The sequence below is a fragment of the Nerophis ophidion genome, linkage group LG05 (assembly GCF_033978795.1).
Source record: "Nerophis ophidion isolate RoL-2023_Sa linkage group LG05, RoL_Noph_v1.0, whole genome shotgun sequence".
NCBI classification, from domain to species: Eukaryota; Metazoa; Chordata; class Actinopteri; order Syngnathiformes; family Syngnathidae; genus Nerophis; species Nerophis ophidion.
In genome coordinates this window covers 60,951,634-60,976,586 of record NC_084615.1, presented here as the reverse complement: position 1 = coordinate 60,976,586, position 24,953 = coordinate 60,951,634, and the positions used below count along the sequence as shown (strand labels likewise).

General features: G+C 36.7%; 1 protein-coding gene across 3 annotated transcripts in view; it reads right to left on the bottom strand.

Annotated features, from left to right (window-relative positions):
• LOC133553455 (protein phosphatase 3 catalytic subunit alpha-like) overlaps positions 1 to 24,953 on the bottom strand; it is a 93,235-nt gene that overhangs the window by 11,354 nt on the left and 56,928 nt on the right. For all 3 annotated transcript variants that reach the window (XM_061901673.1, XM_061901672.1, XM_061901671.1), the window contains exons 4-11: positions 18,576 to 18,687; positions 12,093 to 12,238; positions 9,125 to 9,264; positions 7,301 to 7,378; positions 3,261 to 3,355; positions 3,019 to 3,144; positions 877 to 954; positions 676 to 760 (exon numbers count right to left, since the gene is read on the bottom strand). In XM_061901673.1, the coding sequence (XP_061757657.1) occupies positions 676 to 760; positions 877 to 954; positions 3,019 to 3,144; positions 3,261 to 3,355; positions 7,301 to 7,378; positions 9,125 to 9,264; positions 12,093 to 12,238; positions 18,576 to 18,687 (860 nt within the window). The remainder of the gene's footprint in view (positions 1 to 675; positions 761 to 876; positions 955 to 3,018; positions 3,145 to 3,260; positions 3,356 to 7,300; positions 7,379 to 9,124; positions 9,265 to 12,092; positions 12,239 to 18,575; positions 18,688 to 24,953) is intronic.

Below are 24,953 nucleotides of genomic sequence, written 5' to 3'. Positions count from 1 at the left end.
CTATCAGTGGTACTTTAACTTTTGAAATAACAATGACTAACTGGCCCTGCTACATGTTGCAAAACCGTTCTACCAAGTCATTGTCAAATGGTTTGGCAACATGTAGCAGAGTCACTTAGTCATTGATATTATTTAAAAAATTAAACATTTAAAATACCACTGATAGTCACACACACACTAGGTGTGGTGAAATTACCCGCTGCAATTCATCCATCCCATTGTTTACCACCTGGGAGGTGAGGGGAGCAGTGAGCAGGAGCGGCAGTCGCGTTCGGGAACCATATTGGTAATTTAACCCCCAATTCTAACCCTTGATGCTTGATGCCAAGCAGGGAGGTAATAGGTCCCATTTTTATAGTCTTTGGTATGAATCGACCAGGGTTTGAACTCACGACCTACCGATCTCAGGGCGGACACTCTAACCACAAGGCCACTGAGCAGGTATTACAATATACAAATCTAATGTTGACCAGCGTATCTGAAAATATTTTGGTAGACATTAGAATTTATAATGTATCAAATAAAACAATCACAGGACAAGCTACACTAAATAATTTTCCAGCCTTGGAATGGTCCTGTTTTTTTGGGGGAGTTTTCAAAAAAAAAAAAAAAGCGACTGCAAAATATTTCTATAGGCCTTTACAAAGTGCTTTTAATGATCACAGGTCAACTCACCGTAGAACCGAAAACATTTTAGCCATCTTCCCGATGGCACGAATCTTGTTCTTAATCACTTCCTTCCTGGCTGCTGCTGCACTGGCTGCAAATGAGACAATAAACAAAAAAAAACAACCTCAAAACTACTGTGAATGCTAAAATACATGCACAGTAGTCATGAATGTGATGTGTAATACCACCAATAAGAGTGTTCCTTACCGTCATAGATCTCATCGCCATCGTTCATGAGCTCATCATCAGAGCAGATACTCAAGACATTGACCAGCATTTCTGTCACTAGGTGAACAATTCCAAAAACAAATAAATACGTTATTCTATCAAACATTATCATTTTGTAAACTAAACTCTAGTTAATGTAAATAGGTAGTTTGATCGCGGCACTGAATATTTTCCAAGAAACTGCTAAAGGAGAAGCTGAATGAATTGTCTGCTATGTTTAGACACTTCCCTGAAAAGGCATTACAGTCGTTAGATTACATAGTCACTTCATGTACACCTTCGACTTGGAAGAAACTGAAGGAACAGAGTCACGGTTACACTGCAAAAATGAGCTGACAAATTTATAAGATACAAAGACTAGATTTTAGGGAAAAATATATATATTAAAAACTACTGAAATTATTTGTCCATGCTACAAGTTCATTTACTTCATAGGATATCCTAAATTAGGATTTCCATATCTAGACTTTTAAAATATAAATACTTATTTTATTCTAAAACAAGCGTGATTCGAATTACAATTCTTAAATTAAACATACTCGTGATGTTGCAGAATATTTAAAGAAGATTTCCTATGTGGTGAAAACCCAAAAATCTTATTTGAATTTTTTTTTTTTTTCAAATTGAACCTTTTTAAACTAGTCTATGGAAAATATATCATGCTAAAATTAAAATTGTGATGTAAAGTCAATGACTAAAAATAAGCAAATAGCTCTTAAAACTAGTTAGGGCATTTTTAGAAATACCATTTTTAATCTGGGAAAGTGGAAAATAATTTTCAGTGTAGAAGCTAAAGAAGCTGAGTCATCATGTCTTGAAGTAAATAACAAGACTAGGATGTCCTGGCTGGTTCACTAATATAGATTTTTAACGTACTATAAGTAATCTGGTGTCAGCGTAGCAATGACTGATATGTTCTCCTAATTGGAAGCTATCCAAATAAATATCTCCTCAAATGAGGATACACAAGTTAATACAGTCCTAACCAAGCACCTGGTAAAGAACACAATCCAACTAAGGTGTGAACACCCCCAGTCTCTATCCTTGAAAGCACAGGCTAGCCATTTTTTAAGATTAAATATCAATCAATCAATCACTGTTTACTTATATAGCCCTAAATCACGAGTGTCTCAAAGGGCTGCACAAGCCACAACAACATCCTCGGCTCAGATCCCAGATCAGGGCAAGAAAAAACTCGACCCAATGGCATAACAATGAGAAAACTTGGAGGGGACCGCAGATGTTTTAACTTAACATTCAAAACTGCTCTGAAACACTGGTGGAAAACTAATCAGACGTTCACGCACAATTATATTATTCACTTGTTTTTTTGTTCATTGTTTCATTTTTTGTCAATGGTCTGTGCTTATGGTTTGCTTGTAATATGTAATGTCTTGTGATTCATGTATTTTTTTGTATCATGACCTGTAGAATGTTTACTGTATTAACCTGCCTTAGGACAATGGATGAAAATGAGCTATTGTGCTAACATTGGCATATTTACATTGTTGCTCTTTATTGATGAATATGCAATGTCTTAATTCAAATAAATAAACAAATGTACATTACAAAAAAAATGATGTACATCCAAACCAAAGAGAGAATGTAGAGGGCTATTTTAGCACCGCATCATTTCGAAAGTACCGATTGGGTTCTAATATCGGAGGTTAAAATGTAAACGATACCCATCCCTACTGGCTTGCGGAAGCAACTTAAAAGCAATGTTTTGTTACAAATGTTTTTCATGTGTTGAAGCAGAAGGTAGGATTTGTAGTTGATGGACCGAATTGCTTTCAAATATTTAATGTCTTTGTGCAACACACATTAAATTGCTATTTTACGTTTGTACATTAACATCACATTAGAACTGCATTCCTGTCAATCCCGGATATGGTAGAGTCGTTTTCCAGTTCTTGTAATCGTTTATTTGTGTCACCTTTTGTTGTTTATGTCATTCCGTGTAAAAGCATTTCTCGGGCAAAATCACTGCTATGAAAAAAGACATTAAAAGAAGGTAGCTAGGGGAGACCGAAGACATTTGCAAAGTAATTAAGAACTGTTCCCACCCTAATTCAGTCAATGAAAATAGCGTCATTGCAAAGTGTGTGTGGTGCATGGTACCCTTTTCCCCCACAAAAGGTAGCGACCAGGTGAAGACATCCATGAAGTTAGGCAGCCAGTATGGGTGAGGAGAGCAATTGAACTGACGGATGTTCATGACGTTGTTCTCATATTTCAGCACCGCCGCTGGAAACACACAGACACTTTGTGTAATCATTATGTTTTTGTTTTTTTATCGATCTAATCCATTTGTAGTTGTTTGTTGCACAAAATGAATGCCAGTATCATAATGCTAGTGTTACCTTTGTTATTATAGACATCCAGGTAGTTTGGAGCAGAGAAAATGGTGATGAGTGACGGGAAACCCGTTGTCTGACTCTTTCTGTACATGCGGTACCTGTGGAAGTTTTAGTAGAACGGGTTAGAGTTGCACACACGAGCCAAGTAAACAGCTGATGACTGACACAAATGCTACTAATGGGTTCACCAAATAGCACTGAGAAGAGTGCTGGCTTAATTGCCGCACTACATTGAGAGGATAACAGATGTCAGGGATGGATTATGGGTCAGAGAGAATGTTTTGACCCTGTACCTTTTTTTTTATTCATGAATGGTGGAAACATCTTAAAACTGGATCTTCCATGCAAGCTTGACGGCCTTGTTTACAGAAGGCATTTTCACAACGTAAAATGTAAACACACAATCAAAGGGGCTGCGAAGTTGCACAATTTGAAGATCAGTCGAAATCTTCTGGAAAAGTACTCCTCTAAACTTTGAGATGAAACTGCCGTTGAACGAGGTTTGCTGAGGGTTCGCAAGATATATGTGTTTAATCAGCATCGAAAAAGTCACCTCCACCTGTGTTTTCCTTTTTCTTATGAAAAAGAAGGAAAATGTGAAGACAACCATAGAACGGATAAGTGGGATTTTAGGATGTTACAGTAGTATAGCTGTAATAATTGATTATATTTACCGAAATAAACCACCAAAGTTGGTGGTGTCTGCGCTCTTCCATAAGTTGCACACATTCTACATGCTCTGTGTTTGTCCATCTTAGACATTCATTTATTTTCCAACACATTTACTCCTGCACTTTAAGAGCATGTGTGAACTGTTGAGAGCAATTTATAGTGCTATTTTTTGTTAGTAGAGGAAAGACACTGACAGATTATCATCACACTTCAACATCTTTAACTGTAAATGTTGCCTCTTAGACAGGTTGGAATTCCAAATGAAAATCTGATCTTAATTATTTTACTCTGGATAAATAAAGCTTGAACATATAATTGCATTTAAACTAGGATGTGAGGAAGCCAGTGGGTTACCAAATGTTTATATACTATGTACCACTATTCCTATACTATAATACCCAGAAGACTTTGCGCCATAGACAGGAACAGGAAGTAGGTCTGAGTTGCGTGGTGTCGATAGGCCTTTTTTATGGGGCTGGAACCCCCTAAACTTTCTTTTCACCAGGACCTCCTCTGTATTGAGGTCAACTCTGTAGTGCTGTGCAAGTTCGTTCACACTGCTGTCACCTGTGCAGCGTTTCCCTGTTTACAAGTTGCTAGCTAGCTTTTCCGTGCAACAACATTGTCCTTTTGTGTTTGGGCCATCTCATGCTTACTAAAGATGACTAAAGCATTCGTAAACTTTCACTTTCAACCATTTAGATGTATTCAGTGTTTGTTGTGTAATTCTAATACAGTGCCAAAAAGTTGTGAACGAAAAGATTTTGCTAGTGCAAAAATGTTTTGCTCTCGCGATCTACACACTCACAGGACCCTCTTGTTCTTCAAACCAAGTGACGCCCCTTGATTGCGTTATTTGAGTGATAAAGAGTTGACATGAGGAGATATGTCCATTTTCCTTGTTTTGAGTAAATTAATGTTTTTTGTGGAGCTTTTCATGAAACAACTGTACTGCCGATGTGTGTTGCAATTAAATCGTTTCTAATAACCAAAATTAATCAATTTCAAAAATACAAATCTATTACAAAAATATAATTTTGTACACATTTTTCAGTTAAAACAGATAACTCTAAACATTTTTTTTTCCAAAACAGACTCATCCTATATGGTGCCAGCTTGACCTTAACAATGAGCGAAAACATAGTTTTTTTTAGGGGAATGCTTATTCCATCACCGTAATGAATTAATTAATTGATTAAATTCAGCCAAACAAACACTTTTTTTAGGTCATCTCTGGACAGAATGGTCCAGGGTTTACATTGACCACTGCATTATGACATCATTACATTGACAGCTGCATCACAAGACAACAACAGCAGAGTAAACATTTGTATTTATTTCTTTTTTCCTGCAGCTGTAACACATATTGTAATATTGTACATGGTAATTGGGATTTGGTATATATTGTATATATTATATGAACATATTATATAATAATATAATATATCAGTATATCAATCAATCAATCAATGTTTACTTATATAGCCCTAAATCACTAGTGTCTCAAAGGGCTGTACAAACCACCACGACATCCTCGGTAGGCCTTTTTTAACTTTAGCGATGCTATGTTATCAATGGTTTCGCGCAGGGTGTCGTTAAAGTTGTTAGTGAGGTTATCAATAGAGCCCACATACTTTGGGAATGGTGCCATTACCGAGGGCAGTAGGTCAGCAAGAGTTGTCGTTGTGGCCGTATTAATGTTGCGGCTGCTATAGCAGTTATTATTATATAATAATAATAATAATAATAATAGTATATAATATATACTGTATATATATAATATATACTGTATATATAATTTGTAAATGTTACCTATATTTTATATTTTATATTGTACTATGGTACATTTTTAGTATACTTAATACCTGCATTATTCTTTCCATCCTTACCCTTTCCATCCTTTGAAACTGAGCTACTGTGTGGAACAATTTCCCTTGTGGATCAATAAAGTTTGTAGTTTAAGTGTAAACACACGATTCAGTTCGTCATTGGAGAGAGTAGTGACTAAACACGTATCCTGTAAATTATGTACACAGGCAACAGACGGCATTTTCCCACCGCGCTGTGTCGACCTTTCTTGCTCTCGCAGACTGCTCAGATTTATCAGGAACGCTCGCCGATTTGATCAACGTTACTCATTATTGATGCTTTAATTTGGTTACAATCACGGCAAAAACTGACACGAAGTGAGCAAAAGTGAACACTGATATTGGATGACGCCATCAGATTGGTCCTGGTGGATTTGTCTGTTTGTGATAGAAAGACAGCGGGGCGCTTGTCAGTTTCAGAATCAGAATAGTTTTATTGCCATTATTTGAAAACGGGTTCACAAACTAGGAATTTTTCTTGGTAAAATTGTGCAATATAAAAACACATAACACAGAATAGCTAATAAAAATTAGCTATAAAAATTGTAAGGCTATATTAAGGGCATGCATTAAAAAAAAGCAAAGTGAGTGAAACAGAATATTCAACAGTGAAATGCCAAAGATAAGTTACTTTTGCAAAAAAATAGATTTTACCTTCTGGTATAGAACGGTGTTAACCACTAGTTCTCAAACTTTTTTCATCAAGTACCACCTCGGAATAAACTTGGCTCTCCAAGTACCACCATAATGACAAACAATAAAATACAGTAGCGTTGTAGCCCCAAGTATTCATTAAAACAAGCCAGCGGTTTTATTTAACAGGTATATTAAAATGTCTGTAACCTTACACGCAATTTGAAAGGTAACACCACATTTAAATCTGGGAAAATAAAAACGCTGTACTTTAATCAAGTGTTTCCTTTGTGTAAATTCTTTAGTGGCGTTTATCGTTTTTTGCGCCTAAACTCTTCATTTATTTTTACATTTTGCTGGTCCTGCTTCATCTACACAAGAAACAAACATAAGTATTGATTTGACAATTGACTTGTGCGCTTGAGTGCTGCTTAGAGACAAATTTGAGTGGCGAAATTCACGGAGATTGGCTTAATTTGCGGGAATTGGCGCGACCAAATTCCTGGAGTGACTTGCCAACTCTCCATTATTGCCGCCAAAAAAACTAGAGCCTTGCTTTTCTGTCCTCCTGTTTAAATAGTTTCCCCTAAATTTTACGCATTTAAACTTTCATCCAAAAATAGCAACTTTCTGGTTCTGCAGCTGACAAAGATGACGTATCCCCGCTTGAGTTACAGCAATCTGCAAGGGCAATGGTTCCCCAGAATCATAATTGTCTGTTTGTTTGTAATCCTCAACCGACAACACATCTGATGGAGAGGTTTACGTGGTATTTTCTCACTAGAACAAAATGTCTGGGTGCGTTCATTTGAAGGGTACAGCCTGTAAGTATAAACAAAGGTTAGGCTGTTCTCAGAAACATCAGCTTACCCTGCATCCTGTGCTTCGTGTGCTCGGATGATGGAAAGCAGGTTGTTGGTTTGTAGAAATTCACACACTGCTGGGTAACTGGCAGAGGGAAACAAAAGACGAGGTGTAAAAGAGCATCAGTCAGTCTGAATGAAGACATAACCATAAAACACAATACATCATTTGCATATTTTAAAGCTCCTTAAGGGGATGAGACTGAACTGCTCGGTCAGTCCTGACTGCCAGCAGGGGCCATGAGTGAGCTCGAGGAGGCATAGTACTAGACACAGTGATGTGTCAATACAACTCATTGTCACAAACCAAAAAAAAATCCCAGATATTACATGAATAAAAACAATTTATACCAAAAAACAAAACAAAAAAAACATTCCGTATCTAAACAGTCATCTCTCTTTAAACCTCAGCTTGTCTCTTTACATCTCTCCATTTGGACAGTTATATGTGCATCTTTTTTATCTTCTTATCCTCACCACCGCACTCCCTCTTCTCTCACTGTATCTTAATATCACTCTGTAACTGGCAAGAGTAGCCAGTTGTCATAGCAACAGAACCGCGCAGCTTCCCCAGGGATTGTGGGATATCGTTTCATGCCGAAACAGAACTGTGTATGTGTTTGCGCATGGACGCGCTGTGTTTACGTGTTTGATCTCATAACTGTGTGTGTGTGTGTGTGTGTGTGTGTGTGTGTGTGTGTAGTGTGTAGTGTGAACTAGCCAAGATGTTATGTCTGTAGCAGTATGCCCTCAAGTAGTGATGGTTATTAGATTAGAAGGCATCTTGTCATCGCTCGTGTCCCAAAATAATAGTGTTGGTCCACCTAAAACTTATTGGATTTTTTTTTTAGTTCAAATTAATCAATCTCAAAAAAATAATACACAATAATACCATAACAACACAATTCCAATTCCAAAACCAAACCGGGCCCAGCAACATTCAGAATAGCAATCAACAGAGCAAATGAGAAGACACAAAACAATTACACAAAACAATCCAAAAGTAGTCAAACAAAAATTAATAATATCAACAACAGTATCAATATTAATGACAATTTCAACATAGCAGTGATTAAAAATCCCTCATTGACATTATCATTACAGACATTTATATATAAAAAAAAAACATTAAAAAAAAAAGAACAATAGTGTCACAGTGGCTTTCACTTGCATCACATCTCATAAGCTTGACAACACAAAGAGAAAATAAGTCATATTTTTGGTTAATTTAATAGTTAAAACAAATTTAAATTATGGATCCCATATTCCAATATATGACTCACTATTATCTAAACTAAATGCAGTTTTTTCTACTGATATCATTTCCATAGCCTGTGTATAGCAGTCAGTATGAGTTGGACTATTAACATCCGTCCATTTTTTTTAATATTACCCTTTTTATTATGATACATATTGAAATAAATGCAATTTTACTCTTTGATGACACGTTGCTATATTGATGCAGATCACCTAGAATACAAGTTTGCAGTGTCATTGAGATGTTTATATTTAGGAATGTGATTGCTTCTTGTTATTTTCAACCATAACTCCTTTATTCTCTGACATTCCCACAATAAATGAACAAGAGTTCCCTCATACATACTTTGCTATATACTGCACCAATTTTAAACAGCTGAGATGATGTAAAGTACAATCTATTCAAGATCTTAAATTGACTCAGCTTATCTTTATTTTATTTTTTATGTATTAAAGTCGTATTACTTTCACAAAATGTCATGACGCACACCTTTGAGAGGCAGTTATATTACGCTTTGCATGTGCCATGCAGAACTATTGCGTACGCCCCATTGTGAGGTTATTTTGTTTTTACCTGTAGAAATAAGAGCAGCCTCTGACTGTGTTGTGTCCAAAGTACTCTTGGGTCTTCTCATTGCCAAAGTCTTCAAGGGGGTCTGCCCACAACAAGTCACACATGGGCCCAAACGCCGGAGGCTCCTTGAATCGGTCCAACTGGGACAAATAATGGACACATACAATAGACCCTAGACAAAAGTGTTACGGCCTGCGAAGAATACACCGAGGAAACAGATGCACCAGCACATGTCATTTCAATCAGAGGAAAGAAAAGCAAACACATCACGCATACACACATACATCATCGCCATGGCAACTCCAACCACACAGGAGGGAGAGGATGTCACACCAGCAGATTCACCATGGAAACGCTGCCATTAAATGAGGAAGTGTGTGTTCTCTCCATGTTTTTTGTACAGTGTATTTTATTCAGGATACAGATGTGCGGGGTTTATTCATTAGTCCTTATCAGACATCGAAATACAGTCATGGTCAAAAGTTTACTTACACTGTACAGAACATAATATTATGGCTGTCTTGAGTTTCCGATAATTTCTACAACTCATATTTTTTTGTGATAGAGTGATTGGAGGACATACTTGTTGGTCACAAAAAACATTCATGAAGTTGGGTTCTTTTATGAATTCTTTATGGGTCTACTGAAAATGTGACCGAATCCTGGGTTTAAAGGGCTCACATTTTCTCCCCCAAACATATTGCTGGGGATTGTGGCCAAACAGCTCAATTTTTGTTTCATCTGACCACAGAACTTTCCTCCAGAAGGTCTTATCTTTGTCCATGTGATGTCAGATGAAACTAAAATGTATCTGTTTGGCCACAGTACCCAGCAATATGTTTTGAGGAGAAAAGGTGAGGCTTTTAATCCCAGAAACACCATGCCTACCATTGGGCATGGTGGTGGTAGTATTATGCTCTGGGCCTGTTTCGCTGCCAATGGAATTGGTGCTTAGCAGAAAGTAAATGGGACAATGAAAAAGGAAGATTACCTCCAAATTATTCAGGTCAACCTAAAATCATCAGCCTGGAGGTTGGGTCTTGGGCACAGTTGGGTGTTCCAACAGGACAATGACCTCAAACACATGTCAAAAGTGGTAAAGCAATGGCTAAATCAGGCTAGAATTAAGGTTTTAGAATGGTCTTCCCAAAGTCCTGACTTAAATGTGTGGACAATGCTGAAGAAAGAAGTCCATGTCAGAAAACAAATACATTTACCTGAACTACACCAATTTTGTCAAGAGATCAGGTCAAAAATTCAACCAGAAGCTTGCCAGAAGCTTGTGGGTGGCTACCAAAAGCGCCTTATTGCAGTTAAACTTTCCAATTAAGGGACATGAAACCAAATACAGTATTAACATTTCTGTATGTATATTTTTAACCCAGCAGATTTGGTCACATTTTCAGTAGACCCATAATACGTTTATAAAAGAACCAAATGTCATCAATGTTTTTTATGACAAGTATGGGCTCATCATTCTATCACAAAAAAATAAGAGTTGTAGAAATTATTGGAAACTCAAGACAGCCATGACATTATGTTCCTTACAAGTGTATGTAAACTTTTGACCACAACTGTATAGACATCAAAATATGTTCTGAAATCCTGCACTTTAATAAGAGTTTGATATTGATCTCCTTTTTTTTTAAATTACCATAATTATTTTTGTGTAAAATATAAGTTTTCTTTTTTATTGCTGTTAATTGGTTCCAATAAATTAATTTCCGTAATTTCATTATAATTTCATAGCAAGAGCATAAAAAACTGTGTACCACCTTGTAAATGCATCTAATGGTATTATGAGAGCCCCCTAGATTATTCTAACCCATTAAATTAAGTTCATAATGCAGGAAGTTGAATAATGCGAACATGTTTGTTACCGGACACTTGCTAATACGCCTCTGCCTCGGATCGAAGACTTTTCACGTGTAAGTGATATGCAACTATAATTATTTGATACGTGTTTACATTGACAAACGTTGTTTTAGACAGCAGTGTTGTTCAATTAGGGACAGTTATTACGCATGTCGAGCTCGTGTGGTATTGTGTGCTTAGCTGTTGTGTAGCTGCTAGCTCGAAGTATCAATGACTTGACTAAATTACAAGAATATACCAACCTTATGTGCTTTTTGGAGGACAATTAGATGTTAACTGGCTGCCCAACTTTGCACAAATAAACATGCTACAGGACTGCTTGTAGCGGCGATTATATCGGAGATATTAGATGCAAGCCAATATCATCCGATACAACCATTATTTTCTTTTTTTGCTGATATTGAACCGATGTAAATAATAATTGATATTTACTTATTTTTAGAATGTGATGGGGACCAATAATATACCAGCTGTGAGCCAAAAATGTCCCCATAGCCACACTTTGGACACAGCTGCTGTAGTATCATCTTTCGTCAAAGCTATAATTCAACCTATCTGCAAACTTGGCAATGTTCTTTTTATAAATTACTTGTGATTATCCTTCAAAATAAATGCAGCAAATATATTTTGCCTAGCTTCAAAGTGAGCAGATGATACTGTGCATAAAACATGACAATTATGCATATACCGAATTCATCACAAAGTACTTTCATACTATCAGAAATGTAAATGAAATGTTATACAGAAAAATGAGTATATTTCTGCCAAGACTTATGATAGGCTGGCTCTGTCAGAACCCAGCAATGCAACAACCCACAAAGAGATCATTTGATGCATGACGACATCTGGTGTGACGCATGAAATACAACATCACAACAGGACAGGATGATGACTAATGACCGTCCCTGCATTTTGTGCATTAGCGCTAACGCAGGTGCCTTCCTGCCTCCGCCTCAGCCATCATTAAGTCCCTCAACAGTTCAACGGCACTATAGCCCCTAATTTGATGATTCAATTCCTGTCTTTTTTTCTTTGACGTTCTTGAAAATTGCAAGATTTTATTCAATGAGGCAGAGTCAGGTTGTGTGTGTACCTTCTTGATGTCATCTAGTGTGTGGATCTCTGGTGAAAGGCCTCCATGCACACAGAGAAACTGCTGGTTCATCAGGGCTGCTAGAGGCAGGCAGTCAAACGCCTCCATGCAGGAATCATACACCTGCTCCGAATACTTGATCTTACCTGGAGGTCATTGAACAAAAAAAAGAATTGAGAGCGGTGCAATGTGTTTTTTTAAGTAATACTTTTTCTCCCTCGTCACGCTTAAAGGGGTCCTTCTGATCACTTCAGGCGCTTTTAAACTGATAATGATTCCCAGTGAGGCACTCTAATAAGTTGTTTTTATTTAAACACTCCATACATTTCAAGTTGTGTACGGGGTGAATCTGCATTCTCCTCCTCTTGGGCGAAACTCTTGTATTCCACAGATTGCTCCACCGACCACACCCACTCAGATGGGCGATATGGCCTAACATCTATATTGTGATATTGTGAGATTGTGTATGTATATATATATATATATATATATATATGTGTATATTTATGTATATATATATATATGTATACGTATATATATATATGTATATGTATATATATATAGAGAAAGAGAGAGAGAGAGAGAGAGAGTGAAATTTGAAGGATGGATATATATATATATATATATATATATATATATATATATATATATATATATATATATATATATATATCTCCATACCTCCATCCATCAATTTTCTACCGATTGTCCCTTTTTTGTGTATATACATATATATATCACAATATATTATTTAGTATATAAATGATAAAAGAAGCATTCTCCTTGTTAATTCATGTTGATATCTCTTTTCCGTGTAACAAGGTAATGTATACACTTGTGTCAAAATGTAAATGTAATAGGCACTTATTCTTTTGTTGTTAGGATACTTTACATTAGTTTTGGGTGGTACTGCAAATATGGGTGTCAATCCAATTCCAAGTAGTCACAAGGGCAATATTGGTCATATCAATGCTGATACTGATACATTTTCAATGATTACATTTTTGTCACAATTATAATCAGACTAAAACAGAATGGCAGTGTGACAATAACAATGATATTTTTTAACTGTGAAGTGAATTATATTTATATAGCGCTTTTCTCTAGTGACTCAAAGCGCTTTACATAGTGAAACCCAATATCTAAGTTACATTTAAACCAGTGTGGGTGGCACTGGGAGCACGTGGGTAAAGTGTCTTGCCCAAGGACACAACGGCAGTGACTAGGATGGCGGAAGCGGGAATCGAACCTGCAACCCTCAAGTTGCTGGCACGGCCACTCTACCAACCGAGCTATACCGCCCGGTATAATGTTAATATTCTACTAACTAAAGTTAAAGTACCACTGATAGTCACACGCACACTAGGTGTGGTGAAATTACTCTCTGCATTCGACCCATCCGCTTGTTCCACCCCCTGGGAGGTGAGGGGAGCAGTGAGCAGCAGTGGTGGCCGCGCCTAGGAATCATTTTGGTGATATAACCCAGCACTTGATACTGAGTGCCAAGCAGGGAGGTAAAGGGTCCCATTTGTATAGCCTTTGGTATGACTCGGCCTACCGATCTCAGGGTGGACACTCTTAACAACAAGGTCACTGAGCAGGCAATTATTTCCTACGATTCCATCCTTTCATCCATTTTCTACTGCTTGTCCCTTTCGGGGTCGCTGGAGCCTATCTCAGCTGCGTTTCGTATTTAATTAATTTTTTTGTGTCCAGGTTTTTTATTTCCTGAGTTTGTAAACAATAGCAACATCGACGGACAATTTTTTTTTAATGATAAAACATATCGAATTAACCACTGTTGTATCGACCATACACTGTACTACACTTTGTATCGTAAAAACTCTCCCTTCCCTCTTTTACACTCATTCTCACTCATTCACACTCAATCACACTCATTCACACAAAAGGGTTGTTTCCTTCTGTTATTAATATTCTGGTTCCTACAATATATATCAATACAGTCTGCAAGGGATACATTCCGTGACCCACACAGCATTGTGTGTGCTGCTGGTCCACTAATAGTACTAACCTTTAACAGTTAGTTTTACTCATTCTCTTTAATTACTAGTTTCTATGTAACTGTTTTTATTTTATTCAAATAAATTTTTTGTTCAAAAAAATATTTTTTTATTTATTTTTAATTTTTTTTAAATAAAGAACATTATCTTCACCAGACCAGGTTGTCAATGAAATTTGATTGTTTAAAGGGTTCTTAAAACCAGGTTCAGTCCAGATTATGTCCAGGTCTGGCTCAGCAACACACACCTTCATTTATGTACACTCAAATCTGGGAACACAACAACAGATTGCATATAATCTCTAAACAAAATTACATTTTCAAAATAAGCATTTGAGGCCTTCCCATCTGTTTTTTTGTGTGTGGGGGGGGGGGGGGGGGCATCATTATCGGTTTAAACCATATAACTTTCTATAACTTTTCAAACTGTGCTTTGTTAAGTAGCTAGAGCAGAGGAACAGTAGACTACAAACATATTGAATAATCTGAGAAATATTGTGGTCAATTTACCACATTTTTAACATAATAAAGCATTAATGTATAAATGAAAACTTGAAATGGAATAGTATGTATGCTTTCAAAGACTGTACTAAAAGTGGCCCACATATGAGCATTAAGCAGAATAGAGAAACTGTGAAGCAGATTGTTTTGTTCTACCAACAAAAAAAACTCCTTTCATTTGGCAGCGATAACAGTCAAGACATCCAGCAGGACGCATCTTGAAAGAACATTACACACAGACGGACCCTTGCAATGCGTCCAACACAAAACAACATCATTGGATTAAAATAGCTGAAAGGGAAAAAAGATAGAAGGAAAATAAGAAGGGGGGGGGGGGGGTTGGATGAGAGAGAAGCGGGGAAAATAATTTCATGAAGAGAGAATGAGGGCATTTGGAGAAGGTGATGAAAGAGAAGAGAGACTGTAAAATGTACGCAAAAAGGCTAGAATAATTGTACAGTGAGGGAATTATGAGGATGTACTAGTGTGTGTCTGCAAGGGGTGTCATTGTCAACCTCTCCATCTGCTTTGTGTAGAACAAGAGATCATTATTGCCAGGTGTCAACTCTCTTTCGCTCTCACACACACACACACACACACACACACACACACACACACACACACACACACACACACACACACACACACACACTCAAACGCATGCAGCAGATGGTAATTGAGGGCGACCACCATTCGCCAAGAGCATCAGGGGAAATTAGCTTCCTCGTCCCTTGGCCAATCAGACACAAAGGAAGAAGTCCCCGAGCCAATCATTGACGGCCAAATTAATTTACTGCTAATCACCAACTCTCCCGGACAGAACTCGCTGGTAGGCACCGCTCTTCTTTGACTAGTCAGGAATGCCATGCAAGAATGAAAAGGAAGAGAAAAGACATCTAACGGAAATTGATATGACCAAAATCACACATTTCAATAGCAATTAGTGTTGTCTCGATACCAATATTTGGTACCGGTACCAAAATTATTTCAATACTTTTCGGTACTTTTTTAAATAAAGGGGACCACAAAATGCGGACCGGCACTTTTCAGAGGCGGTATAGTACTGAACATTATTCATTAGTATCGCGGTACTATACTGTTAGCAATTGTATTGGTAATGGAGAAATTCATTACATAAAACATTTTTGCTGATCTGGCAGTATTTCCTTAATACTAAGTTGAAAATAGAAAGCAGGGTCCTATTTAGTTATCTAGTTACTGTATCCTCCACATAACAAAACCTGGTCATAAAAACTACAAAGCAAGTTACATATTAAAGATTGGTGAGCCGTGTGCGCAGTATCATTGATCACAACACTTTTACTGTAACTGATAGGAACATTAATCAACGTTTAGTAGAGTGTAAGTAATTGTTTTGGTTAGCAGAGTCGGACCGGATGTGACATGCAACGCTATTATTGTAAAGGCCAGAAAAGTGTTTGACTGGTGGGAAAAAAGAGAGCTTTTAATGGTGTGGTCGTTTTAGAAGGAGTGACTTTGTTTACTTCTTGCCTTCTCCTCTTCACTTGTGTAAACTCATCCGAACTAGAACGTCTTCCCGAATCAAGTCTGCACATGTGCAGTGACATAGCGGGAGACGGGAGGGAATAGCTGTCGAAATGATCATAATTGATTAAGCATTTTGATGTACTGTGTTTTTAAGCACATTGGTATGAGGTGGCGACTTGTCCAGGGTGTACCCCGCCTTCCGCCCGATTGTAGCTGAGATAGGCGCCAGTGCCCCCCGCGACCCCGAAAGGGAATAAGCGGTAGAAAATGGATGGATGGATGGATGGTTAAGACAAACATGAATACATACATGTTTCAAATATTACAAAAACTCTATTAATCGATTATGTGAGACAAATGTCTGTAAATCTTGGGGCCCCCTGCCCTAATGGTAGGTTAGCCCTTGCGTTAATTAGTGCTGTTTTCCTGGAATGTAGTCCAACCCGAAATTCTTCATCTTAAATATAGCAAATGGCTAAAAACACTATTAAACAACATTTTGGGGGCCACCAGTATTTGATACATGGACTTGGGTCATTATGGTCTCATCAACCCCTAATAATAATGGTATCATCTTCCACAAACCACAGATTTTTTTATGTACTTTTGTAAATGTTTATCATGTTAGCTACATCTCTTTGTTTAAAATCTACAAACCCCGTTTCCATATGATTTAGGAAATTGTGTTAGATGTAAATTATAAACGGAATACAATGATTTGCAAATCCTTGTCAACTCATATTCAATTGAATGCACTACAAAGACAAGATATTTGATGTTCAAACTCTTTTTTTTTTTTTTTGCAAATAATAATTAACTTACAATTTCATGGCTGCAACACGTGCCAAAGTAGTTGGGAAAGGGCATATTCACCACTGTGTTACATCACCTTTTCTTTTAACGACACTCAATAAACGTTTGGGAACTGAGGATACTAATTGTTGAAGCTTTGAAAGTGGAATTCTTTACCATTCTTGCTTGATGTACAGCTTAAGTTGTTCAACAGTCCGGGGTCTTGTTGTCGTATTTTACGCTTCATAATGCGCCACACATTTTTGATGGGAGACATGTCTGGACTGCAGGGGGGCCAGGAAAGTACCCGCACTCTTTTACCACGAAACCACGCTGTTGTAACACGTGGCTTGGCATTGTTTTGCTGAAATAAGCAGGGGCGTCCATGATAACGTTGCTTGGATGACAACATATGTTGATCCAAAACCTGTATGGACCGTTCAGCATTAATGGTGCCTTCACAGATGTGTAAGTCACCCATGCCTTGGACACTAATACACCCCCATACCATCACAGATTATGGCTTTTGAACTTTGTGCCTATAACAATCCGTATGGTTATTTTCCTCTTTGTTCCGGAGGACACCACGTCCACAGTTTCCAAATATAATTTGAAATGTGGACTCGTCAGACCACAGATCACTTTTCCACTTTGCATCAGTCCATCTTAGATGTGCTCAGGCCCAGCGAAGCCGGCGGCGTTCCTGGGTGTTGTTGATAAATGGCTTTCGGTTTGCGTAGTAGAGTTTTAACTTGCACTTACAGATGTAGCGACCAACTTTAGTTACGGACAGTGGTTTTATGAAGTGTTCCTGAGCCCATGTGGTGATATCCTTTACACACTGATGTCAGTTTTTGATGCATTACCGCCTGAGGGATCAAAGGTCCATAATATAATAGCTTATGTGCAGTGATTTCTCCAGATTCTCTGAACTTTTTGATGATTTTACGGACCGTAGATGGTAAAATCCCTAAATTCCTCGCAATAGCTCGTTGAGAAATGTTGTTCTAAAACTGTTCGAGCTACTGTGTGGAACAATTTCTCTTGTAGATCACTAAAGTTTGTCTAAGTCTAAGTTCATCACGTCACTATATAATTTAGAAATTATAGATAATTTTGATAGGACAAAATTCATATGACTATCTTTATGGACAAAAAAAAAACATTTATAGTGGACGTCCTGATTAAAAAAATAGGGCACAACCTACAAAAAGTGAATTTTATTTTGATTTGATTTTAATTATATTTTCTATAGCACCAGATCCCAACAAAAATTAATTTAAGAATGCATTTCATGGAAAAAAAGGTCTCATCTTTCTGTATATTTACAGCAGAGCTGTCATTTCCAAGTTGTTCTCTGTATCACATGAGGTGGAGCGATTGTATTAACTTATCGACACGTCTTGTTTTTTTCTTTTGTGGATTTCTTTGTAATATTTTTGTTTCATTCTGTTCCGAAAGGTTGTGAAATATTAATGTAAAGTGGAGTGGTGGTTGCAATAGAGAGGGCTATGCTTTGCAAGTGCGCCTGTGCTGCCCAAAATGTAACCAATGATGTTACTATTATCCAAACATTTTCTGCCGTATCTTTAAATTGAAAATAATAAAAGAAAACATCATTACTTCTGTAAAAGTGATGAGGAAATGAATGGATAACTCACATTCTTGTTTGAAGGTGAAATATTCTGTCAGATGTCTACATTCATGGTTCCCCCGTAGAAGAAAGAGCGTCTTTGGGTAGAGGATTTTCAGTGACCACAAATATAACACACACTAAAGAAGAAAAGAAAAAGAAGAATCACATTAATTGTAAAGTATAAACATGTGTGTAAGCCAATGATTCTCAAACTTTTTTCATCAAGCACCACCATAATGACCAACATTAAAATACAGTGTTGGCATTAGGTCCAAGTATTTATTAAAACAAGACAGATGTTTTATTTAGCAAGTAACATTACACACAGTTTGAACAGTAACAATGTGTTTGACTTTGAATGTAGGAAAATAAAATTGCTACATTACAATATTTAATCGAGCGATTCTTTGGCGTACCACTATATAGCACCCGCATACCACTAGTGGTACCTCTACTTCAGTTTGACAATGACTGTAGATAGTATCGTGAAGTGGAAATGGAGGTTTGTTTTTGTTGTCCTTGTGAGCATCTTTTCCTTGTTTCTAGTCTCTCCATGCTACATGAACTCTACTGAGTTGAAGCAACTTTTTTACAGTGACCTGTCCAACCATTAGAATAAAAGTAACTTCATAATAAACATTCAGAGGAGAATATATATAAGCACATCTAATGTGTTCTCACAGGAATTCAGTAGGAGATTATGCACGAAAAAATAGAGCATTTTGTTGTGTTGAATCATTCCAGCACGATGAGTGTGCACAGTGTTTAGTAGGCAAACTACTTTTTCAACATTCATTCATTCAAAAAAGTAGTGAAGTAACTCTGAACTAGTAGCAAAATTATTTCGATGCTTTTCTGTACGTTTCTAAATAAAGGGCACCACAAAAAATTGCATTATTGGCTTTATTTTAACAAAAAATCTTACGGTACATTATACATATGTTTCTTATTGCAAGTTTGTCCTTAAATAAGATAGTGAACATACAAGACAACTTGTCTTTTATTATTAAGTAAACAAACAAAGACTCCTAATTTAGTCTGCTGACATATGCAGTAACATATTGTGTAATTTTCGGTTCTATTATTTTGTCAAAATTATTAAGGACAAGTGGTAGAAAATAAATTATTCATCCAGTTGTTCATTTACTGTTGATATCTGCTTACTTTCTCTTTTAACATGTTCTATCTACACTTCTGTTAAAATGTAATAATCACTTATTCTTCTGTTGTTTGAGACTTTACATTAGTTTTGGATGATACCACAAATTTGGGTATCGATCCGATGCCAAGTAGTTAAAGGTCATATTCAAAGTCCTTATGTGCTCAGGTACATATTTCCTGAGTTTATAAACATAATATACATTTTAAAAAAATCAAAGATGTTGTGATGCCAAAAAATAGACGTAATCATAGTGGTATCGACTAGATACGCTACTGTAATTGGTATCATTACAGTGGCTGTAATGTGTAGATCCACCATTGACGTTTGTTTACATTTTGACGTCTGTGAGCTACGATGTGTAGTGAAGCATGTTTAGCTATTCCTCGTCCTGCAGGGATGATACTTGTAAGAAACTCACTTTATTGTCGCGTTGGAGGCGAGCATTAGTGATTTAGAAGTAGCTACAACACTGCCGACTGGGGGATGGACTTTAGCCGCTAGCTAGCAAGCCATGTCTTAAAGCACCTCTTCCTGAGGGCATTCAGTGTTGTAACTTCACCTTTATCATTATTTTTTAAGCCAAAAAGTGTCTGTTCTCCTTTTCTGTCTACACACCATGTCTGCTTGTAAGTACTCTGTGATTGTGCGCTGCCGAACATGCTCGTCAGCTCGTAAAACCTGCAATGTCATGATGTGACAACGATGTGGGCACGGAGGGAGGGGCGGGTGGTGGGCCGGTACTTTTCAGAGGCGGTATAGTATCGAATATGATTCATTAGTATCGCGGGTACTATACTAATACTGGTATACCGTACAACCCTACTCTGAACATGTCCATTTTTTGATGTTCTAGTCATTACTTTGTGTAAAAAATCCAACCAAATGTTCTTATAGCAAACCCAGATCATTGCCGCAGTATCTCCAGTTTTGTACACCCTACATTCTGTTGGCTTATGTGTACAAGTTGTGTGTATGGTGTAGACGTACAAAGGGAAAAAAACAGTCAGTTTGGAACCATTCAGCTGAATTAAGTGCCCAAACAAAGAATACTGGGCACCTAGTCTGGGGTTAAAGAAGGTTGAAATTTGTAGCCTCCTTGCTGTGGGGTTGTAGAGTCTCGACAGCGTGACGTGTTATGCTGTAAAGCGCCGTCTGGCCCAACCTTTTTTCAGTGATGTACCCCCTGTTAACATTTTTTTTAATTCAAGTACCCCCTAATCAGAGCCAAGCATTTTTGGTTGAAAAAAAGAGATAAACTAGTAAAATACAGCACTATGTCATCAGTTTCTGGTTTATTAAATTGTATAACAGTGCAAAATATTGCTCATTTGTAGTGGTCTTTCTTGAACTATTTGGAAAAAAAGATAGAAAAATAACTAAAAACTTGTTGAAAAAAAAGCAAGTCATTCAATTATAAATAAAAATTTCTACACACATTGAAATAATCATCAACTTAAAGTGCCCTCTTTGGGGATTGTAATAGACATCCATCTGGATTCATTAACTTATACTTCCAAACATTTCTTCACAAAATAATAAATGTTTAACATCAATATTTATGGAACATGTCCACAAAAAAATCTATTTGTCAACACTGAATATTGCATTGTTGTATTATTTTTCAAATTTTATGAACTTACATTCATATTTTGTTGAAGTATTATTCAATAAATATATTATAAAGGAATTTTTAATTGTTGCTATTTTTAGAATATTAAAAAAAAAATCTCACGTACCCATTGGCATACCTTCAAGTACCCCCAGGGGTACGCGTACCCCCATTTGAGAACCACTGGTCTAGCCCATCCATGTGATTTTATCATTTAATGAATGTATATCTCTTGGAGATGAATAAAGTATCTATCTATATATCTATGCAAATGAGTCAGGTGAGAACACAGTTTTTGTCTGTGCATTTTAGATACAACACTAGTGTCAGCACTTTGTTAAAAGAGATGAGAATCCTTATTGAGTTAAAAAAAAAACTCATAGCAAAGCACAAAGGTGGGATTCATGTAGCTTTGCTTCCCTTCCGCTTATTGCTGTGTTTGCCAAAAAGTGTTGAGTAAAAGTAGAAGTTGTCACGGTGTGCCAATGCTGGCTGTAGTCGTGACCCCAAGTTTCAGGGACAGCAGGCGACGTGCAAGTAAAATGTCCCTTTATCACAGATGCAATTGAGGGAGCAAAAAGGAAACCATTGAAAATACCAAAACAAACCAGCATCGCTGGGAAGGTGACGCTGGTGGATGGACCCTCCTGATTAGTGATTAGAGTTAGCGCATAAAGTTAAAGTTGAAGTACCAAAGATTGTCACACACACACTAGGTGTGGTGAAATGTGTCCTTTGCATTTGACCCATCCCCTTGATCACCCCCTGGGAGGTGAGGGGAGCAGTGGGCAGCAGCAGCGGGCAGCAGCAATGCCGCGCCCGGGAATCATTTATGGTGATTTAACCCCCAATACCAACCCTTGATGCTGAGTGCCAAGCAAGGAGGCAATGGGTCCCATTTTTTTCATTGTCTTTGGTATATAACTCACAACCTACCGATCTCAGGGCAGACACTCTAACCACTAGGCCAGTGGTTCTCAAATGGGGGTACGCGTACCTCTGGGGGTACTTGAAGGTATGCTAAGGGTTACGTGAGATTTTTTTTAAATATTCTAAAAAGCGCAACAATTCAAAAATCCTTTATAAATATATTTATTGAATAATACTTCAACAAAATATGAATGTAAGTTCATAAACTGTGAAAAGAAATAGAACAATGCAATATTCAGTGTTGACAGCTATATTCTTTGTGCACATGTTCCATAAATATTGATGTTAAAGATTTCTTTTTTTGTGAAGAAATGTTTAGAATTAAGTTCATGAATCCAGATGGATCTCTATTACAATCCCCAAAGAGGGCACTTTAAGTTGATGATTATTTCAATGTGTAGAAAAATGTATTTATAATTGAAACACTTGTTTATTTTTCAACAAGTGTTTAGTTATTTGTATATCTTTTTTTTCCTAAATAGTTCAAGAAAGACCACTACAAATGAGCAATATTTTGCACTGTTATACAATGTAATAAATCAGAAACTGATGACATACTGCTGTATTTTACTTCTTTATCTTTTTTTTTTCAACCAAAAATGCTTTGCTCTGATTCGGGGGTACTTGAATTTAAAAAATTTACACAGGGGGTACATCACTGAATAAAGGTTGAGAACCACTGCACTAGGCCACTGAAACCAGAGGTAGAGTGGCAGAGAAATGAGTGCAGACAGGAAGCAAAACAAGAAATAAGAACGGTGGACAGAAAATAATACCAAAAATACAAGATCAATAAACATAAATCCAACCTGTCATGAGTGATCATGACAAAAATGTATGTTAAATATTCAATCATCCATATTATTTCACATTGTTTTCTGCATGTAAAACTATAATTATTCTTGCAAAAAATTATTATTATTTTTTTCATTTACATCATTTTTTATATCGGAACATTTGCTTTAGTTTTTGCACGATTTGGTTTTCATCTGTTCTTTTGGAACGCTTTACTGAGGAAAACTGAGGTATTACTGTGCGGTACTTGCATCACGTCAGTTTTAGGTTGCCAGTTGTAATTAGTCATGATTACATTCATGCAGGCTATTATAATGTTGGTCTCATCGTACAACAGTTTGTCAAATACCTCACACGTCATGTAGATGGTTTTACATTGTCTGCGAGGGCACAATGATTCCATAGAATCAAATTGTTTTTGTGAAAAATGATCAAATAAAGAACACAGCTGATTGAGACATAGGACAGCACAGTTGACATAAAGCTATCATATTTGCAGGAGGTTCTGAGTTCCAATCTTGCTTCTGAGGGTAATCTAAGACTATAAATTGTTCATAAGTGTGTGAATGCTTGTTTGTATATTAGACCAGTCCATCTTCCCTGGGACCCTGAACAGAATAAGCGGTAGGAAATGGATGAAAATATATTTCAGACGTTGTCCTGAGAGTACCTGCTCTACATTTGTTCATTCTGCCCTTGACAAGCATTACAAAGGTGGAATAAATACTGTTCACCTCCCTCCGAACTCATGTCAGTGACATAACACTCATCCCGCCATGGCACACTTCAGCCAGACAAAGTAATAGCAGGAATACCAGCATGCTTGCATTGTTTATACACCAGTGGTTCTTGACCTTTTCGACCTCGGGGCCCAACTTTTCCACTACAGAGAGTCACGGGACCCACTCAAATAATAACGCTGAATTAATACTCTTACTCTTGAATTTAATCATGTTTAATAATTACATCTAACCTACTAACAGTTTAAAAAAGATATAGTACCTTGTCAAATGATATGAAACCATGTGTTATTAAACAAGGATTATAATTAAGGCTTAGGCTGATTACAAAAGGAAATACTATGCTAAATAAATTATACTGCAAAAGAAGCAACTCCTTAAAAAAAGATGTTTTTATTTTTATTACATTCATTTACACAGTGCTAAAATAATAAAATAAATACATCTAGCTAAATTAATAATAAATGAATATATATATATATATATATGTATGTGTGTGTGTGTGTGTGTGTGTGTGTGTGTGTGTGTGTGTGTGTGTGTGTGTGTGTGTGCTTTCTTGTATTTCAACCCTTCTTGAGACGTCAATTGTCCATATAAGGACCGGTGAACAAGTTAGGACATGAATCATGGTCTCAATATGGAAAACTATTGCATCCAATTGAGAATGTCTCATATGCACCCATGGTGGTGAAATCTGTCAAAATTAAGGTGGTCCCAAAAAGGAGGGATTTTTCAAATTGACTGTGTGTCGGTTTTAAAAGTGCTCCTGCACTGGTCAACATATGAAATAACATGTGTGTGTAAAACTGTGAAGTGCTCCCCCTCTGGCCAATATATGTAATAACAAGTGTGTGTAAGAAATTGGAATGCGCCCCCTTTGGCCAAAATTAATTTATATATATACATATATATATATATATATATATATATATATATATATATATATATATATATATATATATATGTACATAGAGACATACTGTAATAACTTGATCTAAATAATAAAGATTAAAAACCAATTATAAACAAAAACATTTAAAGATTAAAACAAATTAACTAAAAGCTTACCTTTTTTATATTTGCATGGTTTGTATATATTATTTATGTTGTAAATAGAAATCTTTATATATCTAGAAAGGGTGGTCCTAAAGAGGCAGGCATTTTTGG